Raw genomic sequence first — 25,884 nt, 5'->3', positions numbered from 1 at the left:
GACATACTAGAAAGGAGGAAATTGAAATTAAATATTGGTTTCTATTGAATTATATGGCTGTAATTTCACCATCAAGTCTTCAATTCTGTAGCATCTTAGAATTTGTTAATAATGAGCTTGATTTGCCACTAAGCTTCAGGTCACTGTACCAACATGTAAAATAAACCCCGTCACCAAATCCTGCTGAGTTGAGTCACGTCAGTGAATTAGCCGGAAAAACCCAAACATGCTGACTGACATTCCTGCTGGTGTCCTTACAGAGACTTAACTCACATCACACAGAAGGTAACAAAGGGATTCCAGATTCATACTACACCTTTATACTGTTTGATTTGCTTAGAATTTTTTCCACAACTGGATTTTACTAAGGCAGTTCCACTTGTTCTGCAAGTTTCCTGGATTGATTTTGGACGGCTGACTCTCACTCAGGTAAATGGAAAGGTCAAAATGTGCACTGTCCCTTAAGGCACAGAATGCTGTTTTCAGCAGAAGTCTGCAGCAAGTTAGCTAAATAAAAATCCAGCCTGAGAGCCACCAACATTGTAGATTCATCTTGGTAACACTGCAGTGATGATCCTGAAATCCTTACTTAGACAAAGCTTCCCCTGAGTCCCAGATAGCTGACCAGTAATTGCACAGATTAACACATACATTTAATGAAAGACCTGGCTGCTTAAAGTTTATCTTACTTCAGGTTAACAGTTCTAAAACTCTTCCAGCTATGAATACAGCTTTTCTAAAAATTTCATCTAAAAAGCTACATTGAAACAGCCATCTCAGAAAAACTTCATGCCATCTACAATGCTAATATTACAACAGGTTAAAACATACTGGTGAAATAAGATAAATAACTTCAATAATAAACTTTATCAGATGAAATAAATTTAACAAATTTTAAATATCTGTTTGTCACCAGAAGCATAGAAAAAGAAAGGAAGGAGAAATAGGAACATAATAAAAGTTTGCTTCAGCCATGGTCCTGTAAGAGTGTTTTGGGCATTTAACAGTTAAAGAAGCAGTGGCACGCTAACTGAGCACATTAAAACAAAGAGTTGGCAGCTCCTGAAGGAAAAGAGCCTGTGCTCCACTGTTCCAACTTGTCAGTCAGCTCATGCCAGCACTCTCCCTGTCTGCCTCTTCTCCACACCCTCATTACATGTGTCTGTCTGGAATGATCTGCTCATCTGCTCAGGGACTCTTCTGACAAGTCAAAAATTCTGCCTCTTTCTGCTCTGGAATTGGATCAAATCACCTCAGCTTTTTGTTTTGTTTTGTTTTGTTTTTTGTTTTTTGGTAGCCCCACCAGGAGGTTTTTTTGCTTATGGTTTCATTCTGTTTGCCTTCACTACCTGTCTGTTTTTGATTTGTAGAATGGAGGAAGCTGAATTGCTGAAAGAAAGATTCCAGGCCATAACAGTAAGTGCTCATGGTTATAATTCACTATTAAAAAAAAAGCTTAGAAGTAATATTGTTAATGAGCTGCTGTGTGTTTGCTGAGTAATGATTTATCCCAGGACAGAAAGACTTTGTCTGCTTGAAATTGTTGCTTCATAATTCTAGCTTATAAGATGTTGCTTTAAGACAGCTAAGTTGACTGTACTGACTTTATTATGGGTTGTGTTGGTTGTACTGCACTTTAAAATTAAATTCAAAGCAGTGAAAGTATGTGTGCAAATCACACATTACTGTCATCATACTGAATGTTTGCCTGAAGGTCAAAAGGCAGCTAGAGAATTCCAGAACAAATCAATTTTCACATTTCACAATGTGAGATTAGAGATTTTTCATTTGCACTGTGAAATTAAATAAAATTTCTGAATTATTAATGACCTGTCATAAGTATTGCTGTCTGAAAAGTAAAAAAGGACAAGCTTGGATTAAGCAAATTTCTGCCTGTCAGTTTTCAGAGGAGGGACTCAGTGAAGTTCATGCTGGAGACATTAGAAAACATTTTCAGTTTCTATTCTAAAAGGAAATCTGAGTAATGAGTTCTAGTGTGTAAAAGGAACAACTAAACTATTTTTTAAAGTAATACAACCTGATGTTATAAAATTTGGCTGAAGCCAAATCCTCCTCTGATTTGATCTGAACTTATTCAGTTACAAAACTTAAACTGCAACAAAATTTGGCCTTCTGGCATGAAAGGAAACCTCCAAAAGAACCACTCACTCTCTTATTTAATAACAAATAATGAAAACAAGGGTCTTTGTCACACTCCTAACATTATAGATTAGTTGTGAAATACTACTAGCAAAATAAATGGTGGGCAGAATTAAAAAATACCTTCTTGGAATCAAAATAAATGTAAGAAGGCATAACTGGAAATCTATGGGAATCTAATAGACTGAGTTTCAATTCAGTTTTAATTATGGTGCTTGATAAAAGCCACAGGACCATTTATTGTATTTACTTGAGACATGACACAATAAGAGAACTTGAAATGTTTTAGAGGGTTTAGAGTACATTTGTTTGTTTAACTGCAATGCTGCCTGAACCAGGGTCATAACCTGGACTTTGTCTCTAGTGTATGGACTCAAAAGATAACACCTGTTTTGGCACTCCAGAGCAGTCCAGGCCTTGTAATGTTTTATGCTCCTGAGATCCTGGAGCAGGAATGGGGCAGCACTCTGGGCTGATGAGGGCTCCTATGAACATACTAAGGTTGGCATCCTCCAGATGCAGCTTTGCTTCCAAATGAATACAGAAGCAGGTTTTTCTTAAGAAACTGGAGAAGCTTCCAGTGTCTTGCATTAGAAGAAGTAGGAAATCATATTTGGGTTTTGCCTATGACTTTATTTATTCTGTAAATAATACACTTGATGTGTAAAGGAGCTATTTGCTCTCCACTTTCATCAGTGGAGCATTCAGTTGAAACACCTGGAGTGTTCTGACTGCAGAAATGAAGTAGCCTAAACAAGGTGAAGTTACCAGCCTTCACAGCCTGCAGTAAGAGCTGTCCAGGAAACCAACACACTGCAGGTACAATAACAAGCTCCTTCCTGGCTCTGGGCAGGTTTGGCTCAAGTAACACACCTGGGAATTCCAAGTGCTACCTTCCAGATGTTTGCTGTAAAGGATCTAACAAGGGGCACTCCGAGCAGTCAACAACTGCACCTGCACTAAGCCTTGTTGGTTTCTGTTGTTAAATACCTGTCTCCTCAACAGCAACAGAGCCAGTAGGAGTTTTCAAAGTCTTCTGCAAATATTTTTCCATATAGCAAACAAAAAGGAAAACACAATTATTGTTTTTGTTCATGAAGTTGTTATTATTAAATATTTTGATGCTCCCACGGCTCTGAAAAGGAAATTTTTTCCTTTGTTATGTAGCTACCACCTGCTGCTTGTGTATATAGATAGTAAAAAGTAAAAGATCAAATGCCTTCATTTTGTTAGCAAGACTTTCATACTTTAAAATGTGGAGGCTTCAATATTTTTTATGCTTAATGGGTTTTAATATTTGGAAAACTAAATTTAAAAAAATAAATTAGCTAAAACATTAGCTGCTCCATGATGGAATTTGACAGTACGTGACACTTGCCAGGGGACCAAGACAACAGTCTTTGGCATCACTGTAGAACACTGACACAAACTAATGGACTTGGCAGACAAGATATCTCACAAGACATTGCTCTGTGGATGAGAGACAGATCTAGTCTAGAACACAATTCATTTCTGTGCACAAAAGTCAGGAAAGAGTCCCACATATTTCAGTAGGAATGAAAATTAACACCAAGTCTTACCTTGCATTGATGCACAACAGAAAGCAATGGCTGAAGATGCTCTGTCATAAAAAGCAAATCCTGCTCACATTAACAAGAGTACAGTAAAAGAGGGTTCAAGATCTTCTGCCAGCAACATGAGTATCTACAGGGGCAGAGCATGAGGTTTAATAGAATCATGGCTCCTTAGCTACCCAGGAATAAACATTTATTCCATTAGACATACAGTCAAAGCTTCAAAAAGCAAGACACAATGTGCAGGCAAAGCATAGCAGAATGAAGTCTAGAAAATGTTCTAACAGGTTTCTAATGTTACTTAGAAATAACTAAAGTTCAGTTCAAAAAGATTCCTCATACTTCTTGGTTTCTGGAATAAGACTAAACTATATGGGTATATAGACTAGACTTATAAAAGACAACCTATTTCAGCTAATTTATTCTGGATGACTGTAGAATACCAACCTGTGAAATCAAAACATACTGGAACACGAAAGGATACAAGAAGAAAGCTTTCAGAAAAAAAAAGTATTGGACATAAAAGAAACATGGACCTTTAAAAAAATCAGGGAAAAGTTTATTTACTGAATAGGTTCCTTGTTATACAGTTAGTTTAAAATATACTAATTTATGCATTTATCCTCAGATTTCTTTCTGCACAGTATTTTATGTACAAATACTCATTTCAATCTGTCCAAACTCTTATTACATCTCCACTGGTACAAAAAGAACATTTATATTGACTTAAAATATTTTTAATAGCATTCTCTGGCTAAGAATCTTATCCAGAACTTTAGTAAAGATAAAAAGAATTTTTCTTAAGAATCATATTCATCTGTAAACACGAGCTCTTGTCACTGATCTAATAATAGATTATTTAAAAGCCATTTATACCATGAGATCAGGAACATTTCCTAAGTAAGGAAAAGTGTGAAGATCAGAGATCAGATACTCTGTCTTCAAAATCAAGACTGGCTAAGAAAAATCCAGCATTGCAACTTTTGGATAAAGTCTCACACAAGGATCTGTGCAGAAAAATTACAAATTGTAGCGATGCTAAATCAGTAACTTTGTTAATTACATTAAAGAGCATTGGCAAATCACAAAACCACTGCAGAGATAAAAATAGCATGCATTTTGAGGAAAGAGCCCCACCTGTTCTGTTTGGAGTATTTAAAATGGCAGACTAACACCATCATCAAGAAAAAATTGTAAAGGGTTTCTAAATAACTCCTATACTTTGCAGACTGTGAGAGATCAGTGACACTGATGTTCACCTCCTAAATCCCAGCACAGTATCAGTAGTGCCTGGCCAGCCTGTATCCTGCCCTCTGCCTTGATAAAGCTTGGTGGCTTCTTCCATTTCCTATCCTATCCTTCAGAAAAGTGTCCTCAGAGCCTGTGGCCCCACTGCTAATTTCTAATTTCCAGTAACAGTGAAGTGATTTAGCCAAGTACACCACATCTCTTCCTGTTTCCAAATCCCAGATCCTAGGGAAACAGTGGAGAACAACTCCCAGCCTTATGTCCAGCACTTCCTTACTGACTTTCTCCAGTCCTTACACACAGCTGGTTCCTCAGGTGGGCTGAAAGGGCAAGGCCCTTCCTCTGTTTGTGAAGAAGTTAACTCCTTCCTAAACTATACTTGTCTAAAACCAGACTCTATAAGAAAGCTACCACTTTTTAAACAGAGCCAAGATGTTCTAATGGAAAGGGAAGAGGGATTAGCCTACAGTCAACAAATGTTTCTGCACAGGACAACAAAAGATTCCATTTACTTGCCTAAAACGTATCAGAAACAAATGTTTGATTGGCACATGGCAAGGTGCCATGCCGAATAAAAGAATTTTATAGCATCAAGGCTGACCAAGACAATAGCCTATTAATACACCTTATTAAAGTTACTTTCCTTTGGCATGATTTCTTTCCCCCTGGCTGCTGAGGACACAAGGTACTAAATCAGTGTTTGGCCTCACACAGAGGAGCCACAAGGTTACTCCATGTGACAGTGCTATCCAAAACAGAAGAGGATTAAGCACTGTCAGCATTCAGACATTGTTCACCCTTTCCTTTTCCCCTTAATTTCCTTTTTTCTCTAATCTGTAATGAAAAGGATTAAGGTGGCACTAGGATAGACCAGCATTACACAAGGTTTTTCCTTCTAAAGATCAGCAGCCATGAAAAGAGCCTGTGCTCAAGCAAAAAGACTTTTTTTTTTTTTTTTAATTGACAGGTAACAACAACATATATGAAGTGTATTAAAGTTCTCTTTTCTCATCTTTACCATTATTTGACTAACAAAACAGATTTCTAAGTCTTTGTTTATTCCTGTTTATTTCAGCTATTAGCCACAGGATACATAAACTCAGTACTGGATTCAGTGACAGCCCATTTCATCTAGTGATGTATCACAGCTGCTCAGTGTAGGCCATGCAGACTCCTTCCTCTCCTAAACCATGTGTGGGCTGCCTTAGGAATTTTGGTCAGGACCCATTTTTAGTCTCACTCTGCATGTACAATTCTGCACAATTGTACTTTGTTCCTGTTTTTGCCCCCTAGCCTTCCCAAGACTAAAAAATTTTATTTTGCACCATCCTTCCTTTGTGGTCATTAACACATTTAAATGTACTTTGGAGAAAGAGCAGTGGAAACCTTACCTGTGTAGGTTCAAGTTATTGCTGCAAAGAACTCTGCACTGCCTAAGCACCACATAAGCTTTAAAACAAAGCTTTATTTGCATGGATTGATTTCACCCTACTGAATAACACTTACATAATGATTTTATTAACAAGTCATTTCTCTAAACAAAGTTTTATTGGTCTTAATTTGTAGGACAAAAGAAAACTGCAAGAAGAAATTACACAGAAACGTCTAAAAGTAGAAGAGGAAAAAATGAAACACCAACATTTAAAGGTAAGTAAAGTGTTAGATTTATGTAACTAAAGATAGCCTCAAGCCATACAGCATGAATAAAGGTTGGGGATCTCAGAATGCAAATCTTCAAGCATTTAACTCGAGCTTTTACTGTCAAATTTTCACAGCTTTGTGGAGGCTTGCCAGGACTCCACTTGACTTTAATAAGCATCACTCTTTGAAAAAATTACACGGGGGAGCTAATGTTACTTGATCACTTTCATGGCATAAAATGAGATCATAACCAGGAAAAACTCACAGATGAAAATTAAGCCTCACATTTCAGACTGGGTGTGTTCACTCCCTAATCTCACAACAGCAACCTCACTTGGTACAGGGTGCAGCACAATCATGAGGTCTGATTGTATTTTTTCCTAGGAAAAAAACAACCTTTTTATTTGGTTGTAGGCTTTTGTCAGCTTGTTCAAGTATTCTTTAGTAAAATAATGCTGTATCCTTGTATATTAAAAAAAAAAAAAAAAAAAAAAAGTATAAGTGTTACAAATATTGTTCTCAAATATGGCCTGGTAAACGCAGGATTATAAACTCCAAAGTTATAAGAAACCTAAATATCCACCTCTGTAGAGAACAGAAATTGGAGTGATTTCTTCCCAACACCACTATTCTTAAAATGTTTATAGCAGTTTGGAAGTACATGTCATTTAGGGAGATGTGATAAAAATCTTTGCTTCAAGAAATATGGTATTTTACATACTCTTTTCATTATGTGAGCAGATAAACAGTCTCAAGAAGGATATATTGAATCTAACACCAGGAGTGTGGCGTGTCTCCTCCAGCAAATGTGAGAAAAGCGTATTTAAAACAGACTCCTCTTCAAAACAGACACCAGATCCTGAGTCTCCTCCACCCTTTCCTTTTGTGTCAAGCCAAAAAAATGAAAAGCCACGATAAACTAGCTCACTGGGCCAGGCAAGCCAGCACACAGCCATGCCCAGGTTTTATTGGAAGGTAGTTACTCCAAGGACTGGCTTGACCATTTGTGTAACATCTTGTCTAAAAGGGAGGGGAATATCTTTTCCAAGCCCTGAAACCTCTGAGTAGCAAACATGTGACTCCTCCATCATGGTACGTGGCTACATTGAGTACTGAAAGTTATATTTCAAGTTTCCATGTCTGTAAATCCAGATGACTCTTTTTTGCCCTCCTTTATAGAGGGATAAACTGATCTGTTGTAGACAACCAGCTAATCCTCACCACTGCTGTGTGCAGACAGAGCCCAAGGGCAGTTTCCTTACAGACTTAGTGCATGTTCACAGCTAAAGTTAATCAGTTTTATGGAGTTTTTGGAGAGGCTAAAACACTCCTGGAAAAATACTACTGAAATGGTTTTACTTTGGAAGAGAACAGAGGATGTGACTTCTCTGCCAATTGCATGAGAAATCATATAGATATGACACAGAAAAGCTTTTAAATTAAATCTGTCCTATTACATAAATAAGCTAAAGCAGGCATCTGTTCAAGAAATTATTCACTTGGAAAAGAAGTATATATTTATATATACATGTGACATACACATGTATACTGTACAAATACATACATATCATGAGTTATTTGGAGCACACAAAATGTAGCCTACATTTTCCAGCTCAGGGCTAAGACAGGCACCTAATATCAAACACAACATTACTACATTAACATCTTTTTCTTTATACCCCAAAAGTTTTGTCCCTTAATGGACATTCTTGCTTCAGCCTAATTCAGATATTTCAACAGAGTAAAACAACAAAAGGATCCAGGGCATAAATTGCTTTAAACAGATTTAGACTACTAAAACATTTAAAGACTGCAGTAAATTGTATGTAGGGATGGTTTCCCTAGCAATTCAAGCTGATTCCACTTATTTATATACATACCAGTTATGTACATGGTGAAATCCAGATATCCACCTTCTATTAACATAACTTACCTGTCCCCTAGGAAGCTATTGCAGGTTAGTAAACTCACTACCATGGAGATGTTCTTGTTAGATGGATATCACTATCCTGTTCCTCATTTTGTCCTTCCTATTTATAACCCTTAGCAACAGGTTTATTAAAAGATTGTTAGTTTGGTTTGTGGGTTTTTTTTTTGTTGTTTTTTATTTTTTTTTATTGGAGCTTTTCTTTGGTATGTTTTTTGTTTGTTGCATTAAAAAGAAGATTTTTAACTTCCTATTTGCAAATAGGAATCCTTGCTCTGGCTTTCCAATGATCTTGTTTGCTGTCCTCAAGCAAGCTTCTTACTAGAAAGACAGATGAGGCATCATGACAGATCTTAGTTATCTGGTAGAAGTGGAGAAAGAACATTTATTCCCTACATGTGCACTGCTCTCAGATGAAGTAGAGAGTGTGCAAGAAACCTGTATGGACAGGGCTTCACAGAACTGCAAGGGGTAATTGGGGGCTGATAGTTTGGGTACAGGGGAAATTTTATCCAGTATTTCTAGATGCACCAACAACTAATCCTTCCTTTTGCCTGGAATCCTTCTCACTGAAGCAACAAGGGAAAGGACTAGATAGAATTATTTGAAAAGTGCAGTCAGCACTGATTTGCATGTACTTTATAAGAGCTTTTACAGTTTAGGTTATTAATTTTCAGTCTTCTGTCATGCCTGAACTCCATTAGTGCTACCTTGTAGGTGCTCATCACACACCTCCTCCTTCCAGTAGCTCACAGTGTTGAATCACATTTTTTTGTGAAAAAAATGTGAAAATCATTTGTGCCTTCCCCAAAATGTTGTAAGGTAAACTGCCATACCCCTGGGAGAGCAATACCCACAAACTCAAAACATCTTTACTTTCCAATGAAAGATGAATCTTTCAGTGCTGCTCCAGCCTTGTTAAGGATGGCAGTGGAGTTATACCTGGAGCACACACTGTAAATTATTCACAGAATCTGCAGGATAATGTCATAGTACTTTTGCTGTGACCATGAACCACAAAACAAAGTGATTACTTTCCAGCACTCTGGCCCCTGCCAGGGTTTTATCACATCCTTTCCCTTAACACACAAACACAAAATGAGGGTGCTTTCATGTCGGTGCTATAACACATGCACAACCTAATCCTGAGCTAGAGACACTTTGCCATGGAAGAAAATGTTAGACAGCAGAAAAAAACCTGTCAGATCCAAGGCAGCTGCTCCTGCAGTGGTTTGTGTCACTGCCTGGACAGACCAGACCTTTTATTCAAAGGTTGTTTCCAAACTACACAATGTGCCATTCTTTCAAAAATGGCTAATTAAATGGACAAGACTACATGGCATTTAGTTGGGAGTACCAGCAAACTACTCTAGAAACATGCAAAAATAACACTATTGTGTTATGCTTGTATTTAGGGAGTTTGTTTTCTTGGGCCTAACCCTATACATACAGAAGCTTTTGTTGATCTCAATAGATGGTATTGATTTCTGAGGTCTACAGTGCCAGCCCCACTTGAAGTCTTACAAGGAATTATAAATTTATTTTTTGAGACATAAGTGCTAGACTAATTCTGGCCAAGATGAAAACCTCACTTTTCTAGAAGCCCGACTTATCATTAAAATCTAAACAGCTTAATAGAAAGGGAATTAATAACTATACACCCTCCAGCTTGATAGCACAGTATTTTGTGCTCCATAAGAATTGTGCCAACACCAGGCCACCTGCATCTACCAGATCACGTAAAAATATCCTATTAAAATCTGCATTTATTTCATTACAGCCTGAAACACAACCACCAGGAAGTGCTGCCAAAGTGATTTTACAGATAAAGTCAAGGCTTTTGCTCAAAACACCAGTTTTGATCAAACTGTTTACCAAGATTTCCTAGGATCCAGTGCTGAGAGACAGAACACTGTCCTGCAGGCTGAGGCAACTGTAAACATTGCTCTTAAATCCCACAAGTCAAAACTAAAAGCATCATGGAGTGCACAGACTTCTCAGCAAGCCTGTTTTAGACACACTTTCTATGACATTATACATCAAGTGGAAAACTGCTTTTAACTGCAGTAAGGTCCTACATATATATCCCTCTGCCAGCTGGGCCTCAGTAATAACCTCATGGAAAGTACACAATAAATAGAAAAGTGTAGGAAGCAACAGTTTAAGTGACTCAACACAGGATGCAGGCAGGGATTCCAACAGCCCCTGCAAGCAGCACTGAGGTTCATGCAGCCTTCTCACCAGTGCTGGGCACACTCTGCCTCAAGCAGCTGTAGTCAAAATTCAATGTAATCTTCATCCACATCCTGCAATTAACAAAACTGTATAGGGGGGAAAAAACCCAAAAAGTTAACATGGAAATTAGACAGCTCAGGGTATCTAAATTATAACTGGGACATTTACAGTTAATTAAAGACTTTATATGTGTGCTCCTTTTTTGGCTGTTGAAAGAGTATTTCTAAAGAGTCCCAATTCCTTCCCCAAGGCAGCAACTGCATTTATGCCCCTGAGTTAGACTGCAAGGAGTAAAAAGTGTGAAAAAGTTGGCATGGTTTACAAGTTTTAGCCTGCAAATATGAACGTATCTCAAATACTTATTTTTTTTATACCAGGAGTATTTTTGAGAGCTCTGATAACTTTCAGGTACCACCTTTCCTAGTGCAGCTGTAAGAAGCAGCTGTAGGAAGCAATCACTGCATACAACTATATTTTTCAGAATTTGAAAACACAGCTGAGAGAGATACCCTTTCCTGTGCACATGCAATACACCCACTTGTAAGGCACCACTGCACAGAAAGAACTCCACAGGCACTCACCAGGTCAGGACCTAAATACCTAAGCTCTGGATTGCCCCTGCAACAGCAGCTCTAAATGCACAGCAGGTCTGCTGAAACACTAACCAGGCACCTGCTGCCCATGCTCCACCTTTCCACTGACCCTCTCATCCCACACAAATTCATTCACACATGGATGTGAGTTCACTATCAAAACTATACAAGATCCTTTTAAGTCCCAGGGGCAGCATTGCATCTCTAACTCACTAGATATTTCTTACTGTTATACAGTCTTATTTACAGGAACTTCTCATCTTTTACATCTCCTTCCAGAAGCTATGCAATGCCAGGACTCCAAAAATTAGGATTACTGAAATAAAACTGTTGTGCTTCTGGAGCCCTTCACAAGTGTTATGTGCATTGTTGCACAGCTGGTTTGCTTTATTGAAGACACACAAACCACTGGATCCACTTACCCATATGAATCTGTTAGGGATAGCAGCTGGCATACTCTACATTTCTGTTGGATGAACTAATGAAATGGGGCATTGTTCCTGAAGACTTTGCTTTTAAGTCAATCTCAAAACACGAAAGTTGTTTAGTATTTCTCAGTGGCACCCACTGACTCCAGGTTGCCTTATGCTGGATGGATTACAATGTTGTGGATTACATCTGTGGCATCAAGATAAACACAGCAAATGGTTAAATACTCTAACTTTCAGCATTCACTCACTTGTCTATTTTTCCCCATCAGAAAAAGGCCTTGCGAGAAAAATGGCTCTTGGACGGCTTTAGTTCCATGACTCCAAAAGAAGAAGAAGAAATGCAAAAGCAGAATCAAGAGGACCAACAACGAACTCACGAGCTGGAACAAGATATTTTCAGGTAAGGAAGAATATCTGTCCTTGTGTCTGGGTTAAAATGGTCACATCTTAAAATTCCTACCTTATTATGTAAAAGATGAAAACGTCAACAAGTGCTAAACACATGCAGAGTAAAGCAATTCTTGTCATGTTTTCTAGTCAGTCAGAATCAGAGAATAAAGAAGGCAATTTTCCATACTGTAAATTTCAACAAACTGCAGAATAACTACATTGTGGAGTATTTGTTTCTCTACTTCCAGATATCCTTTCCATGCTGTATTCTTAGGTGGAAGCTACAACATACAGGGCTTGCTCTGGGATAGCAATTGTTGAACCAGAACTTCAAAATAACAAATTTATGAAGTTCTTCAGTTTCTCTAGGCCCTGGCATAGCCTTTACTACCTGACTTTCACTGTAACAGCTCTTCAGAACAGTACAGGCTCCCTAACCCCATTAGCAATACTTCAGTTTTCTATGTGTTTTGTACTCAGTTCAGTCCCAGAAACCTGCTATAGCAAAGGTCTTTTTTTACCTTTCATTAGAGATGTTTCTACAAACCTCATGCCTAGTGCTTCTCCATCACACAGGACTAACATTTAACTGCAGAGACAGTCTTTTGAAAGAGTCTTATTTACTCTGGTCATGGTTCCAGGTGCTTTTTAGCTCCAGTTAGCCCTTCTCAAATACCACAGAGCTGTGCACACAGTCAACTCCTTCCCTGGGTCCAGGCATACTGACTGGTACTATCCCTTAGCATGCACAGAAAGGATGAAATATTGCTGTTCCTTTAGATTCAGGAAAGTTTCATCATCTTTTTTCAATGCTTTTTCTGCTATTTCAATTCAACAGCATTTTCCTCTCTACTTTTCTTCCACTGTCCTCCTACACACACTCTTGGCAAAGCTGTCATCAAGATTACCTTCTCTGGTGATCTCCCATCCTCTTCCCTCCTTACTCCATCTCTGACACAGATAATAATTCTCTTGGCTGACAGGTAGCAGCCTAGTTCTAGTTTGTCCTATAATTATGCTGACTTCTTGCTCAAAAGCACTTTTCTCTACAGAACACCTTTTTACACTCCTCTGTAGGATTCATTGTTGCAGTGGTAGGAGGCAGACAGCATGCCCTGAAAACATCCCAGGAGGCTGTCATTTTGAAGGCATGCAAGAGGGGTTCATATGGCAGTGTGAGTGCCAGAAGAGAACAGCATCTAGAACAGTTAAAACAGCTAAGGAGCAACAAGGAAATGGTGCTGAGCAAGCATTTCCCCATCAGACCACTGGAAGTTCAGCCCTTCTCTAAGCAGTGAAAGATCAGATTCAAAGCCCTGTTGACCATGAACAAAGCCTGAGCTAAGAATTTAGGCATGTTTATTCACATGTCTTTTGCTATAAATTAAATTTCCTACCACTCCCTAATAGCTATTTAGCAAGGGCACCTAGAAAAACATATACACAGCCTTCCAAATAGCATTACATCTTGTTTATACACACCCAGGCCAGTTTCAAACCAGCCAGCAGCAATAGAGAATCCTAGGAATAAAGTCCACTAATAAATATAAAATATGCATCATACAGTTCTTGCACAGTGCTTTTGCTATACCATAGATAGCACCAAAGCTAACAAAAGCCTGTCTGACCTTTGACCTGCCCTGTAAATCAAACATAGCTAAACTGATCATGTAGACACGTCATACAGCAGAAATAAAAAACTGAGAGGCTCAGTAGAATTCTTTCTTCTAAGTATCTAACTATTAAAACTCCCTTGATTTGGAGATATTCACTTCAGTCTGTTGATTATTCTGTGTGTGTTTCATCTTCAGTTAAAATTATTAGTCACTTTAAAGACTTCTTGATTCCTTTAGACAAGTTTTTTTTTTCTTTCAGCTGAGAGGACAATTGCAATTGTTGGCAGATTATTTACAGTAGTGATATGGGGCTTACCATCACCTTACTAAATGGGGCCTCTGTTTTGAAGCATTCTTTACTTGAGTGTCAAATTGAGCTGGTTCATATCTGCTAATCAGTTCAGATTTGAGCATTTTTTTTACTAAAAGGAAAGAGTTCCATTCTTTGCATCAATGACAAAACAGTGAATAGCAAGCAGCCTGAGACAGCTTGGAGACAAATGGCTGAATGCTTTGGTTACAGACAAAAAATTGCATTTTCATTAATTGTCCTATTTACCCTCTTTGCATGTTAGAAATGTCAGTAAACTAAGTGAGCCCATCCTTGGTCAGAGTACAAGCTGAATGAAGAATTAAGAGTCCTGCTTTCTCAATCTTCAACTAATAACACTCATTCTTTATGGAATTAGTTGCTAAACAACATATTTAAAAATGCAAAACAACTAAGGTCTATTCAATTGCTTATAATGCATGAAAGCAGACTCAGGCTGTACTACAGAGCTGCTAAAGCATTTGACTCACCTCAAAACATGTGAGGACTTGCTTAACTGCCTTTTCCCCTCAGTCTGGAATCCTTCAAGGTGGTATCTTACTATCTGCTTTTCATTCTCAAGCCACATACTTTTTTTTCCTGGGCTGGTAGTGATGCCAGCTCCAGCAGATCAGCTGATGGCCAGCAGCATCCAGGCAATCTCCATAGATTTTACTAATTTAGCTGCTACTTTGGCAGAGAAACCTTTTATTTAATGTCTTGACTTCTAAGGTTTCTTCTCTTATCCACACCTCTGTACCGCTTATTTTCTCCTATCAAATAACCAGTGGTACTTGAAAAGAGGACAAATATTTAAAGGATTGATTTAATACAGTGGCAGGTCATTCTTCCATTTCTCTCCAAAAAACGCAGCACTGTACAAAAGGTAGTTTCTTGCCTTTATATATAATTGCTTTAATAGTTGCTAGACCTTTCAAGACAAACTGTGATGTAACTTCTTAAAAATGTCACTGATTTAAGTGTTTCTAAACATTTAAACACACCAGAAATGTCCAGGCCTAACTTTTCAAATGCATGATGTTATAAGGGCTTCAATTTCTTTAAACTACACAAATTGCATCTCTTAGACATTTTCTTTCCACAATTTTCAGTGTGCACACTCACAACACCTCTGAAATTGAACCATAAAATCTGTTTCTGCAAGAGTAAGTGCAAAAGAGATACTTAGAGTCTAGATGCAATTTCCATTACATGGGTATGAAAATTTCTCTCTAAACCCACAGAGCATTGAATCAGGTCTCTTAATCACCTTAAAAAGTGGTGTTGGTATGGGTATAAGAGCATATATAAACTTTGTTTCTTGATCACCTGGGTAAATTCATGGTGTTTATAATCTTTGATTTATTTGGGGTTTTGTTTTCTCTTTTTCCCTACCTCTCTTTTTTCAAGTATCTCCAAGATTTTTCCTCCTTTTCTTACACCTATTTGTCTAGGAGTGTTTAGAGCCAAGACTGAAATAAATCCACAGTATAACTTAATGATTTACAGCTCATTATGCTTCTGTGAGTTCACGATTTTCAAATTATGATAATATTGCAATCAAGTCTCATGTAAAAATAAAACATACCAATATATTAAACAAAGACTTTTATGAGAAGTGCAGAAATATGGCACATGGTCATTACTTTCTTTTATAGCTGTCCAAAAATATTCATCCTCAAGTTCTTAAATTTTAGCACTGTAATCAGTACCTTTAATCAGGGTTCTAAGGCCATCTTCTAGAACTCAGGTCCAAAATGTGAGCAGGTTTTACATTTTTTTCAGGTTTACTTTTATCCTGAAGGGTTTTTTTTCATGTATCTGTTCTGAGGTCTGTAATACCTTTGTAAATCAATAGAGACACGTTGTCACCAACAGATAAAAGTCCATGCAGCACCCTGTAGCTCTACATATCTGACTTCAAATAGGGCAAGAGCCACAATAGTAATTCAGATTCCTCAGCCACACAGAAAAGAAATCAATAATGCTTATCTGTCGACCAGCATTCAGCTTTTCTGGTCTGATTACTTTAAAGGGATGGCAGGCTTTAATCATTCATGGTGACTGTGTAATATTGTGAGTCCTAGCACACAGTAAAGAAGTCAAAATACTAAAAATCTAATGCTTCTTTCCCTCAGGGTTACCAGCCAACACTTCTATAACCCTGTCTGGAACTTTGTCTCAGATCATCTAGTTGTAACTATTCTGACTACTCTCAGCAAAACGCATCAGTTACAGCTGCCTTAGGTCTGCAATCATTGATTTCCAGCATGGATTTAATTAAAAATAGAAGGCATATTTCACTCAAATATGGAGGCCTTTGAAATTCCTTTTTTTTCCTAAAGTTAAAGGAAGTTCTTTTAAAAAGAGCCAGGAGACTAAAGTTATACAGCATTAACCTATATCATAAGACATTCAGTTTAAGTCCCACGTCAGAGTTAAATCTGGAGTCTGATTCTAGATCTTCATGGAAAATTGACTTCCCAGCTACTTAGCTAATAAGGCAAACCCCATCTAAAACCCAACAAATATGCACTTATGCAGAAAAGAGTAGTCTTGACTAGAAAGACTAAAAACTAGGAAGCAGAACACCTGCTTAATTGCCTTATTTGACCAAGAGATTTGACTTTAGTGGTGTGCTTTATACCCAGACAACCAGGAATAGTTTTCTCCCTCTCTGACACAGAGATTCAATTTTTTATCTTGGACCTTTCTGTCTAGAAGTGCTTGCCATACACTAAGAAAATAAAAAATCTGATCAGGAAAAAAGATACCTTAATCATTGTACAGCTTTAACATTTAAGAAAACATACAACATAGACTTAACACATAAGAAGGGCAGGGAAGGGAGCTGTAAATAGAAACTTAAAGCAAGTGTCAATAGCCCAAGGCTCCTGAGCCTCAATATTCCTTTCACATAATAAAGGTTTTTGAAAGAAAACAGTTAACCCATCAGACAAGTCCTAACTGGCAAAATAGTTCATGTTTACATGTGGAAAGCTTTGTTTGTTGTTGGGTTTAGGCTTTTTTCTTTTTAAATGAAAATACTATTTCACACTTCTTTCCCACTGTGTGTGAAATTATAAGTTGATCTCATATGAGAGCAAAGTTTGTCAAGTAGAACCAGATCTACTAATGTCCATATTCCCAAAGTATCAACTCTACAGTGCTGTTCTCTGCCTGGTATTAAATCAAACACAACTGTGATTGCAGACTAGAGAAGGAAATTGAGGCTCTGGAAAGACAAGAAATGGAAGTCTCTGCTAAAGAAGAAGCAATTTTAAAGAAACTAAAGTCTGTTGAGAAAACAACAGAAGACATAATAAAGGTTAGTGCTATATTATTCCAGAAATATTATTTATTACTCAATCATCATCATATCCAGAGAAAGGGGAACTAGCTGGATCCCATGAGTGGTCATGAGCTTTTTTTGAAGTGACAGCAATTCAAACATGAGAGGGATCAAGATGTTACATTTTTAAAGTGCCCATAAGTTCCATTTGCTTATTTATGGGGGTGGGGGAGCAATTCCTGTCTTCACTCATCTACAGCATGTCTCTAAAAATTGACACCCAGCAACTTTGCATCTCAGCCAGAGACAGACCAGGTACAGAGGCTGGTCCATTCATGCTCCTTCAGTGCCCAGCTAAACTGCATCATGCTCTCTACCAAGTCCCTGACAGACATTATTATGTATTTTAATGTTATCAGCCATTAGTCCTTGCTGAAAGGTAATTTTAATATTTTTAAATCATCTTAAACTGTCTCAGAAAGTACAGGATGAAACTAAACTTCAGTTCTTGTCTGTTCTTACCTACAAACACACACATTCTCTGAAGATATACAGGGAGATAAATAAAACTGGAAAACTAAAGTAGAAGCTTTTAAAAAAATCTTTGATGCCGACCAGGTGGCGTCACAGTGGGAGGTTAGGTCACTGTTTAACTCTTCATAATATTTTTGTCCTTCCCTGTGTGACTTGGAATCACATTGGCAAAAGACCACAGAAATTTTACTTTCTCACTTGCCATGCTCCAACTGAACACATTTCACTTTTAGCCCCTTCTCTGTATGAAGCTTTGCACACAAAAGGTTAAAATTATCAGGGAAACCAAAGCACTGTCTAGTTAACATCTTAAAAGTCACTATCACATTTATTGTTAATGGTTCTCTTTCCCACCTAGTCTGTGAAGACTGAAAAAGCTGGATTTGAAAAAGGTACGTTTAGTCAAAAGAATATTTTTTAAAAGGTCCTTGCAGAAGTAAGTTAAAACATACTCTAATGCTTTGTGGATCTGTGGATCTTCTTTACTCAGAGGCAGCAGACTACATATATGCCAGCATCCCTGACCTTCCCAAGTATTTCAGACCTTCTGCACTGAAAAGTACAGCACATGCTGATATGGATGATGAAGAAAAGAGAAAAGGTACTGCTTATTAGCAACTCCAGAAGGTGTCAATATGTACAAAAGCTTCCTATATATTGAATCTAATACAATTTAAGCAAAGAATAGACATTACAGATGAGACATTTGTTCTCATCTAAGCTGTATTACCAGTTAGGTCATCAAAACTGAGAGGTGAGACAGTGATGTAAAGTGTGTGCCACTGAGAATAACTCTCTTCACCACTGACACTTCTTTCCAGCACTTCATTCCTCTGCCTGTCATAACTAAGTACAGACTCCATATCATTCATTTCACATTTTCTGTCTGCACTTACACCTGTTGAGTAGCCAGCAGTAGTCTGGTTATTTCCCAACTACTACAAAGACTCCTAACCCTTCAGAGGGCCCAAGACTCTCTGGCATCACAGTACATTGAGCTCTTCCAGCTGCTATTGCCTAGCATAACACCAGGGGCCAAAGTTAAATCTGGATTTCTCAGTCTATCATGTAATGGAAACTGTCTCCTTAACAGCTGATTTTTCCTCACAGAAATATAAGGTTTTTCCACAGGTTACAAGGGGAAATTCAAAATGAGAATCTAATACATTGGTTGCATATGTGATAATTTCACATATTTAATAATTCATTCTGACAGTTGTTCTCTATCACTGTCAGAACTCCTCTATCTCTTGCAGCTACTGCATTACCAGTTTAAGCACTTGTTTCTTTCAACAGCATTGTTTGCCATGGAAATCAAGGTTGAAAAAGACATGAAGACAGGTGAAAACACAGTGTTATCAACAATACCTCTTCCCTCAAAGGAGTTTAAAGAGACAGGAATTAAAGTCTATGATGATGGCAGGAAGTCAGTCTATGCAGTGTCCTCAAATGGAAGCACAACACAGAATGGAATGGATGAACTTGCTCCTGTTGAAGTGGAAGACCTACTACGGCAGGCAACTGAAAAAAATTCTCAGTCTCCCACAGAGTACCATGAGCCTGTCTTTGCAAACAAATTCTGCAGGCCAGTTACTCCTCAGAAAGACAAATTAGAACCTGGACCAAAACCGGAAGGCACTGACAAAAGAGAGATGAATGGATTTAGCAATCATCAGACAGCGCTCTCCTCCAAAACAGAGCCCTTTATGCAGCAAAATAAAGAGAATGGCCTTCATCTTCCAAAGGTAATACAACCAAAGTCTCCCTCTCCAGTAATTTCTCATACAGAGAAGAAAGTGCACACTAATCCTGAGAACAGGATGATTCATAATGAAGAAAGAAATGCTGCACATGAGGAATTCAAACCTTACCAGAATACCATGGAAAGACACAGTGAGACAAGGTTTCTAAATCCCTGCCATCCTAATGAGGCATCCCCTGTGCCTCAGGAAGAGGAGGACGTTCGGTACAGCGTTGTGCAGGCTGTGCCCTGTTACGTGGATGAGTCTGAGCCTGTCACCATGGTGTTCATGGGCTACCAGCGCCTTGACGAGGACGCGGAAGCGAACCAGAAGCTGTCCCAGTACGACGGGGTTATCCGTGCAGAACTAGTCATCATTGATGATGAGGAGGAAGATGACAGCAAATCTGAGAAACCAGCATATCATCCCATAGGCCATTACAGTCAAGTTTATCAGCCACCAAACAGGAAAAGCACAGAAGCCCAACAGGCAAACCCTGTGAGCAGTCTAGCTGAAAGCCTGAGCAAGGTACCTCACAAAAATTCCATCTCCCTGCAAGAACAAGAGGAATGCTTAAGCTCACCAACACAACATGCTCATCTTCACAGCCAGATGACTGGAGATGGTACAGAAGATCCCTCCCTAACAGGTAACAGAAAAGGAAAATCATGTCACTGCTGTTTGCTCATGTAGCCAGTTGATGCTGCTCTTATCTGCTGGCAACTGTGTCACTTCTTCTATTGTTTGGATTGTTTCAGACTAACATGCTATTATTAATAATTTTTTTGCTCTTGTTTGTTAGCAAATAATCTACATTTTGGATCTGTTGAATTATTTTGTCTTTAGCAATGCACTAGTTACCATATCAAAATTTGGAAAATAAATTATCACAGAAATACCATTCCTGTAACCTTCAAAGATTGAAAGCAGCTCTCTTTCAAGTTCCATTAATGCTCCCAAAATTAGCAGAATCGGTTTTCATTTCTTGCAGGTAACTAACAGCTTTGCTATTTAACAATTCCTCCTCCCTCACTGGCATGTTTTTCTGCCTGTCTGCATTCCAACTACTTCCTAGATCACCCAAGTTACTCCTTAAATAATGAGGACTGCTTAATAATCAGCTTTACTTTGTATTTTTGAGGAATCAATATTGCCAATATTGTCTTAATAGTGTTTATGCAAGGTTCAACATTCTTTCCTTAACCTGAGTTAGACATTTTTATAGCTTCTGAAAGATAATGAAACACTTTTCATCACTACACACTGTCAATCCAGTAGTCCACAGTTATTTTTGAATACTTTTTATATTCTATTGATACATACAGTATCTATTTCTTATTATAAAATTTTATAATGAAAGTTTGAAAGCAATAGCAAAATCTTCCAGAAATGTAGAAAACTCTTCTTTATGATTATGTTGCATTTTAACACATACAATTAAACTCCAATTAAGTATACTTACACAGCAGCAGATTTCAGACAGTAGTCATTTTCCACTTGAGGAAAAGAACCACTGGTTGGATTACAGGAAGATGATGAGCCTGATGCCACATTGCCTCCCTCCAGACAATTTGGGGCAAAAAATCTAAGTTTAGACCCTGCCTAAAGTTGTACTGACAGCCCAGGAATTCCTTACACTACATGTAAAGCCAGGAGAGAGGATCATCTTTGGATCATGTAAGAACTTTCAAGTATTTTTGCATCAGTAGGCAGTGATTGGGAAGAACTGTTCAGCAAGAAATGGTCTCAGCTTTTACAAGTATGAACATCATGGAGTCATGCACACAACAGCCAGAAATACTCCAGCAGTGCTGCCCATCCTTTCTGATCAATAAAGCCACTATACTTTCCTATTACTTGAGAGGACTTTCCCCAAGCACCCATCCTGCCATCTGTGTACTTCCCTGTGTTCTCCAGCACCAAGGGCTCTGCCAGCAGCTCTTCTGCCAGCAACTGGTAGCAGAAGTAGTTAGTACAGGCAAGATAAACCACTCCAGAAGCTGCTCCCAGCCCAGTATATTTTGGGGATTAATTCCCCAAATAAATCCCCAGATTAATTCCCTCATCATATAAGTATAGGAGAATGGACAAGGGACACTCACAGTTGGAAAAAAATGGATCCCAGCTAAATTACAAGCAGTTTGGCAACTGCCTCAAAAATTCCCCCACTCAGCACTGCCTCCAAATGAGTATCTTCATGCCTAGTAGAACTTGGAACGAAGCCATATTCTTCTTTAGCTCTCCATTTATTTATTGCCACTCCCTGGGACATTTTTGATCAGTTGAAAAAGCCAGGAAGTGACTCAATCTTTCCCAAGCAACCCTATAGTCCTATGGAGACTTCTAAAAGGGAAACAAAACCAGGAAAGCCTCTCAATCTAGAACAATGTATTACACAGAGCTATTTCTTAGAGAAATAGATTGTTTTCAAAGCAACCATTGATGCCCACCCTAGCAGGTTCACCCTAAAAGCCACTAGAGAAAGAGTGGAGTCAATTACTTTTGATAGCTCATCATTTGTTGCTAAAACAACAAACAGTAAAACACAAAAACTAATCCTCTCAGAAACTAAAGCTTTGGAAGCACTTACAGCATTTAAACATTAAGCACTGAGGACTTTGAAAGACAATGGAAAGCAAAGAAGCACAGGACAGGTCAGCATGGAGGCTTCTCATGTAACAGCTTTTCTTTAGGAAAGAAATGAACCTTCAGAACAAGCCACTGAATCAGCTCGTGATGGCCAAGGACAAGGAAGCAGAGGCATTGTTCCATGTGCCAAACTATATGGAAACTCCTGAGATTAAATTGGGAACTTTTCATGCCCACAATCTTACAAAGATGTAGAACATACCTCTTTCCATATAGCAGCAATTTTCCTTCCCCCACCAATATCTCAAAGTATGTGCCCTGGGAAAAACCATACAGAGAAAAGCATGGCAGTGCTATAATTGGTACACCCCTATTTGCATTATTAGAGCTTATTTTCTTCTTTAAATTTCAGGCAAATTAATGCAAGTGCAAATGTTTTGAAGATGCAATACTCATTAGGGAAATGAAAAGTCCTTGGGAGGGAACAAAAGCTAGGCATAGTGAAATGAATAAGGAAATGCAAAACTAAAGCTGAATAAGCAGCAAAACCTACTGACAGTGTGGAACAGGCTCTCACGGGATACAAAGGTCCAAGGCTTTTGGCAGCTAGCTAGTCTAGATGGGCTATTTTTTCCTACCACTGGAAGCTTTGCAACCTTCAAAAAACACAATGGAGACAGCTCCATCTGTGTTGAAGAACATAAAATACAAAAATCATTTCTAATGAAGATTCATGCACACCATCTGTTTTCTATAATGTATAGAGCAAGACAAAAACAAACTATGAGCTGTGAGGTATCAAACTGACTGTTCTCAAACCATGACCAGGGCTTGAATCCTTCAGAATTCCTCAGCCTGTAAAAAGTACACAGTGCCTTTGGAAGAGCTAAGGTTAACATCAGTGGCTCTATGATATAAAGTTACACTCAGATGCTTCTATAATTTGCATCAACTTTAGCATTAAAAACATAACTTGATTTGGACACTTGCTGACATGTGTAAATCAAGTAAACAGCTGCTTTGACCCCTTGTGTCTCAGCAGAGAGGCACATGCAGGGTGCAGGAATGAGACATGCTATTTTTGGTGACTCTTCAAACTAACAGGTCAGAGTAATGGAGATTATTCCCATTGCATTCTCAGATCAACAATGTGCTGGGGGGAGGCTTTTACATATCAAAAAACAGCATTATATTGCTGTTCTAAAAATAACCCTAACATGAAGTCATTGGCCTTGCTCTGTCCCTTTGCAACTTACCCACATTATACCCAGTTACAGACAATAGCTGTACCAGTGTTTATACAGGTACTGATACTGCACCCAGTGAAATCAGGAACATGACTAACTCCCACTCTGACTCACAGCACCGGGAAGAGAGGAAAGTTTTCTCTGAGCATCACAGAAAAGGAAAAGGTTTCCAAATAGTTACAGCTCCTACTGAGGAGTTTAGTTTAAACAAAGAGTTTGTTTAATTATTCATGTGTCCTTTTAATCTGTCAACATCCAGTCAAGGGCAAAAGCAACTCTGTGTAACGTGTTAGTGAAGGGTACAGAGCCAAAAAGTATATAGCTGTGGTAATTTTAAAGTAGCAGTTATGGAGTAATTTCTTAATATACTCACTTTATTGCAAAATTACCAGAACTAACACCTTTTACTGATTTCTTTCTGTAACACTAAAACAATGCTTATTCTGCTGGATTAACCACTGGAGGTATGTGTATTCTTCATTTTTTCTAAATAAGGAGATTTTGCTTCAGAAATAGAAAGAAAAACTTAAAAATCAATGGCCTTGTTTCTTTATTTTTGCAGCTCTGAGGATGAGGATGGCAAAGCTGGGGAAAAAGGTGCTTTAACAGCTGTAATGACGTGGAAGTAAAATTTATCACTCAAAGCAGATAAAGATAAGAAGACTTTCTTCCACATACTTTTTCTGGATCATAATATTTGTTTTGCTACTCTGTTTCGTGGGCTATTTTGCCCTCTGTATAATGCAATGGACTTTAACAGACTTTCAGATTTGACCAACTGCCACATACACACAAATCACATCCTGGATTTTGTTAAAAGTAGTGGGAAGTTACCTAAGGCCATAAATGCAGTGTATATACAAGTATGAAGACATGTGCATACCTGTTCTCACAATCAGAAATATGCTGTTGCTATATACACAGAGCAGATAAACACCTATCTCCATGGAACTTCACGGGACATTGTTTCACATTAAAGTGTGCCAATCTATCTGATTTTGCTGTTCCAGCATTCTTTCTGCAAAAGCATTGCTGAATAAAAAGTTAAATATGAGAGAGGAGCAGGAAGAAATGTAAATATAAAAAGTCCTAGCCAGTTATACTACCTTGGATTAAATGTAAAGCATTCCTTTTTAAGTGATAGCAGATCAAACCAAATATAATTAAACCACCATATTAAAATATTTAGCCACCTTCTGGAGCTCCACACTCCATTCACCCTTCTATGTTACATATGACAGTGTAGCCATCATCACATCCTGCTCTCTTCACCATCCCACAAACATGCTGCCCACTCACAACCTCACAGATCAATCCTGTGCATAATAATATGAACAGCCTGACCTTCTGAGCATGGTTTCACCTCCCAGCTTGCTGAGAAAGCCCTACTTTTCCAAGAAATTGGTTGCCAGACAGGCAGTGCCAGTCCATTTAAAAAATAAACAAACAAACAAAATACCCCAGCAACCATAGTGTTTAGGTTTCAGTTGACTGAGGAGCAAAAATCAGCAAGCCTCCCACCAGAAATGCTGAGTTGCCAGGAGCTTGTCCTGCAGCTGAAAACAAAGATCTGTTACAGGTGCAGCCACTGCTGGGCACAGTTCTGCAGCAAGTTTCAAGCTTCCACCAAAGAACAGGTTAATTCTTAACCTTAAACAGGTAGGGGCCCTAAAACCAGGTTCAACCACACCTAGAAAAATCACATCCAGGTCAGATCTTCCAGGAGAAAAAGTGCCTCATAGCACACTACACCATTATACTCAAATGAGTACAACAGCTTTAATTCACTAGGTCTTAGCCTCATTTGTAACACCAAACAGATAAAGTTCAGGTTGTGTTATTCTGGTATAGCCGACTCAAATTATGCACCAGCAAAAACAAACAAAAAACAAAACAAAAAACCTCTAATTTTTTGCTGGTATTCTTTTCAAAGCAGGAAACTGAAGTTACTACCTCATACTGAGGCACGATGGTAGTAATTGACTGATTTGTAGCCTCTAAACACTTGGTGGCTCCCAGTCTGATGTGGGTAATATTCCCAAATTTTAAGACTTGCCAGAAATGCTTACCTGGAGAGTGGAACAGTAAATAAGAACAAATAAATTTTACTATAGTACACTTCCTCTATGTCTCTCCTCTTGTTTTTTATTGTTGTTGTTTTATAGTGGGTTTTTTTCCCTTATGCTTTTTTTATTTGCTGGTTGTGAGAGCAGGCAGCTTCAGCCTCAACTCTTAAGGATACACCAAAAAATGAGAGAAGGTGAGTGATATGAAGTAGCCACAAACAGCAGCAGATGGCTATGGACATTCATCTTCTGCTCCCCCAACAAACCTGTATTATTAAACTTAAATAAT

At 38.3% G+C, this 25,884-nt stretch overlaps 1 protein-coding gene across 1 annotated transcript in view; it reads left to right on the top strand.

The window, feature by feature from the left end:
* The window catches only part of PALMD (palmdelphin), a 45,103-nt gene extending 19,456 nt beyond the window's left edge, over positions 1-25,647 (top strand). The window contains exons 2-9 of the mRNA XM_079314291.1: positions 1,371-1,416; positions 6,549-6,629; positions 12,079-12,209; positions 17,339-17,453; positions 18,310-18,343; positions 18,442-18,552; positions 19,248-20,342; positions 24,092-25,647. Of these exons, the coding sequence (XP_079170417.1) occupies positions 1,371-1,416; positions 6,549-6,629; positions 12,079-12,209; positions 17,339-17,453; positions 18,310-18,343; positions 18,442-18,552; positions 19,248-20,342; positions 24,092-24,135 (1,657 nt within the window). The 3' untranslated portion in view covers positions 24,136-25,647. The remainder of the gene's footprint in view (positions 1-1,370; positions 1,417-6,548; positions 6,630-12,078; positions 12,210-17,338; positions 17,454-18,309; positions 18,344-18,441; positions 18,553-19,247; positions 20,343-24,091) is intronic.
* Positions 25,648-25,884: the final 237 nt, after the last annotated feature.

The sequence above is a fragment of the Erithacus rubecula genome (genome assembly GCF_903797595.1).
Source record: "Erithacus rubecula genome assembly, chromosome: 10".
In the NCBI taxonomy this organism is placed as follows: domain Eukaryota; kingdom Metazoa; phylum Chordata; class Aves; order Passeriformes; family Muscicapidae; genus Erithacus; species Erithacus rubecula.
This window is presented reverse-complemented; position numbering and strand designations above follow the sequence as displayed.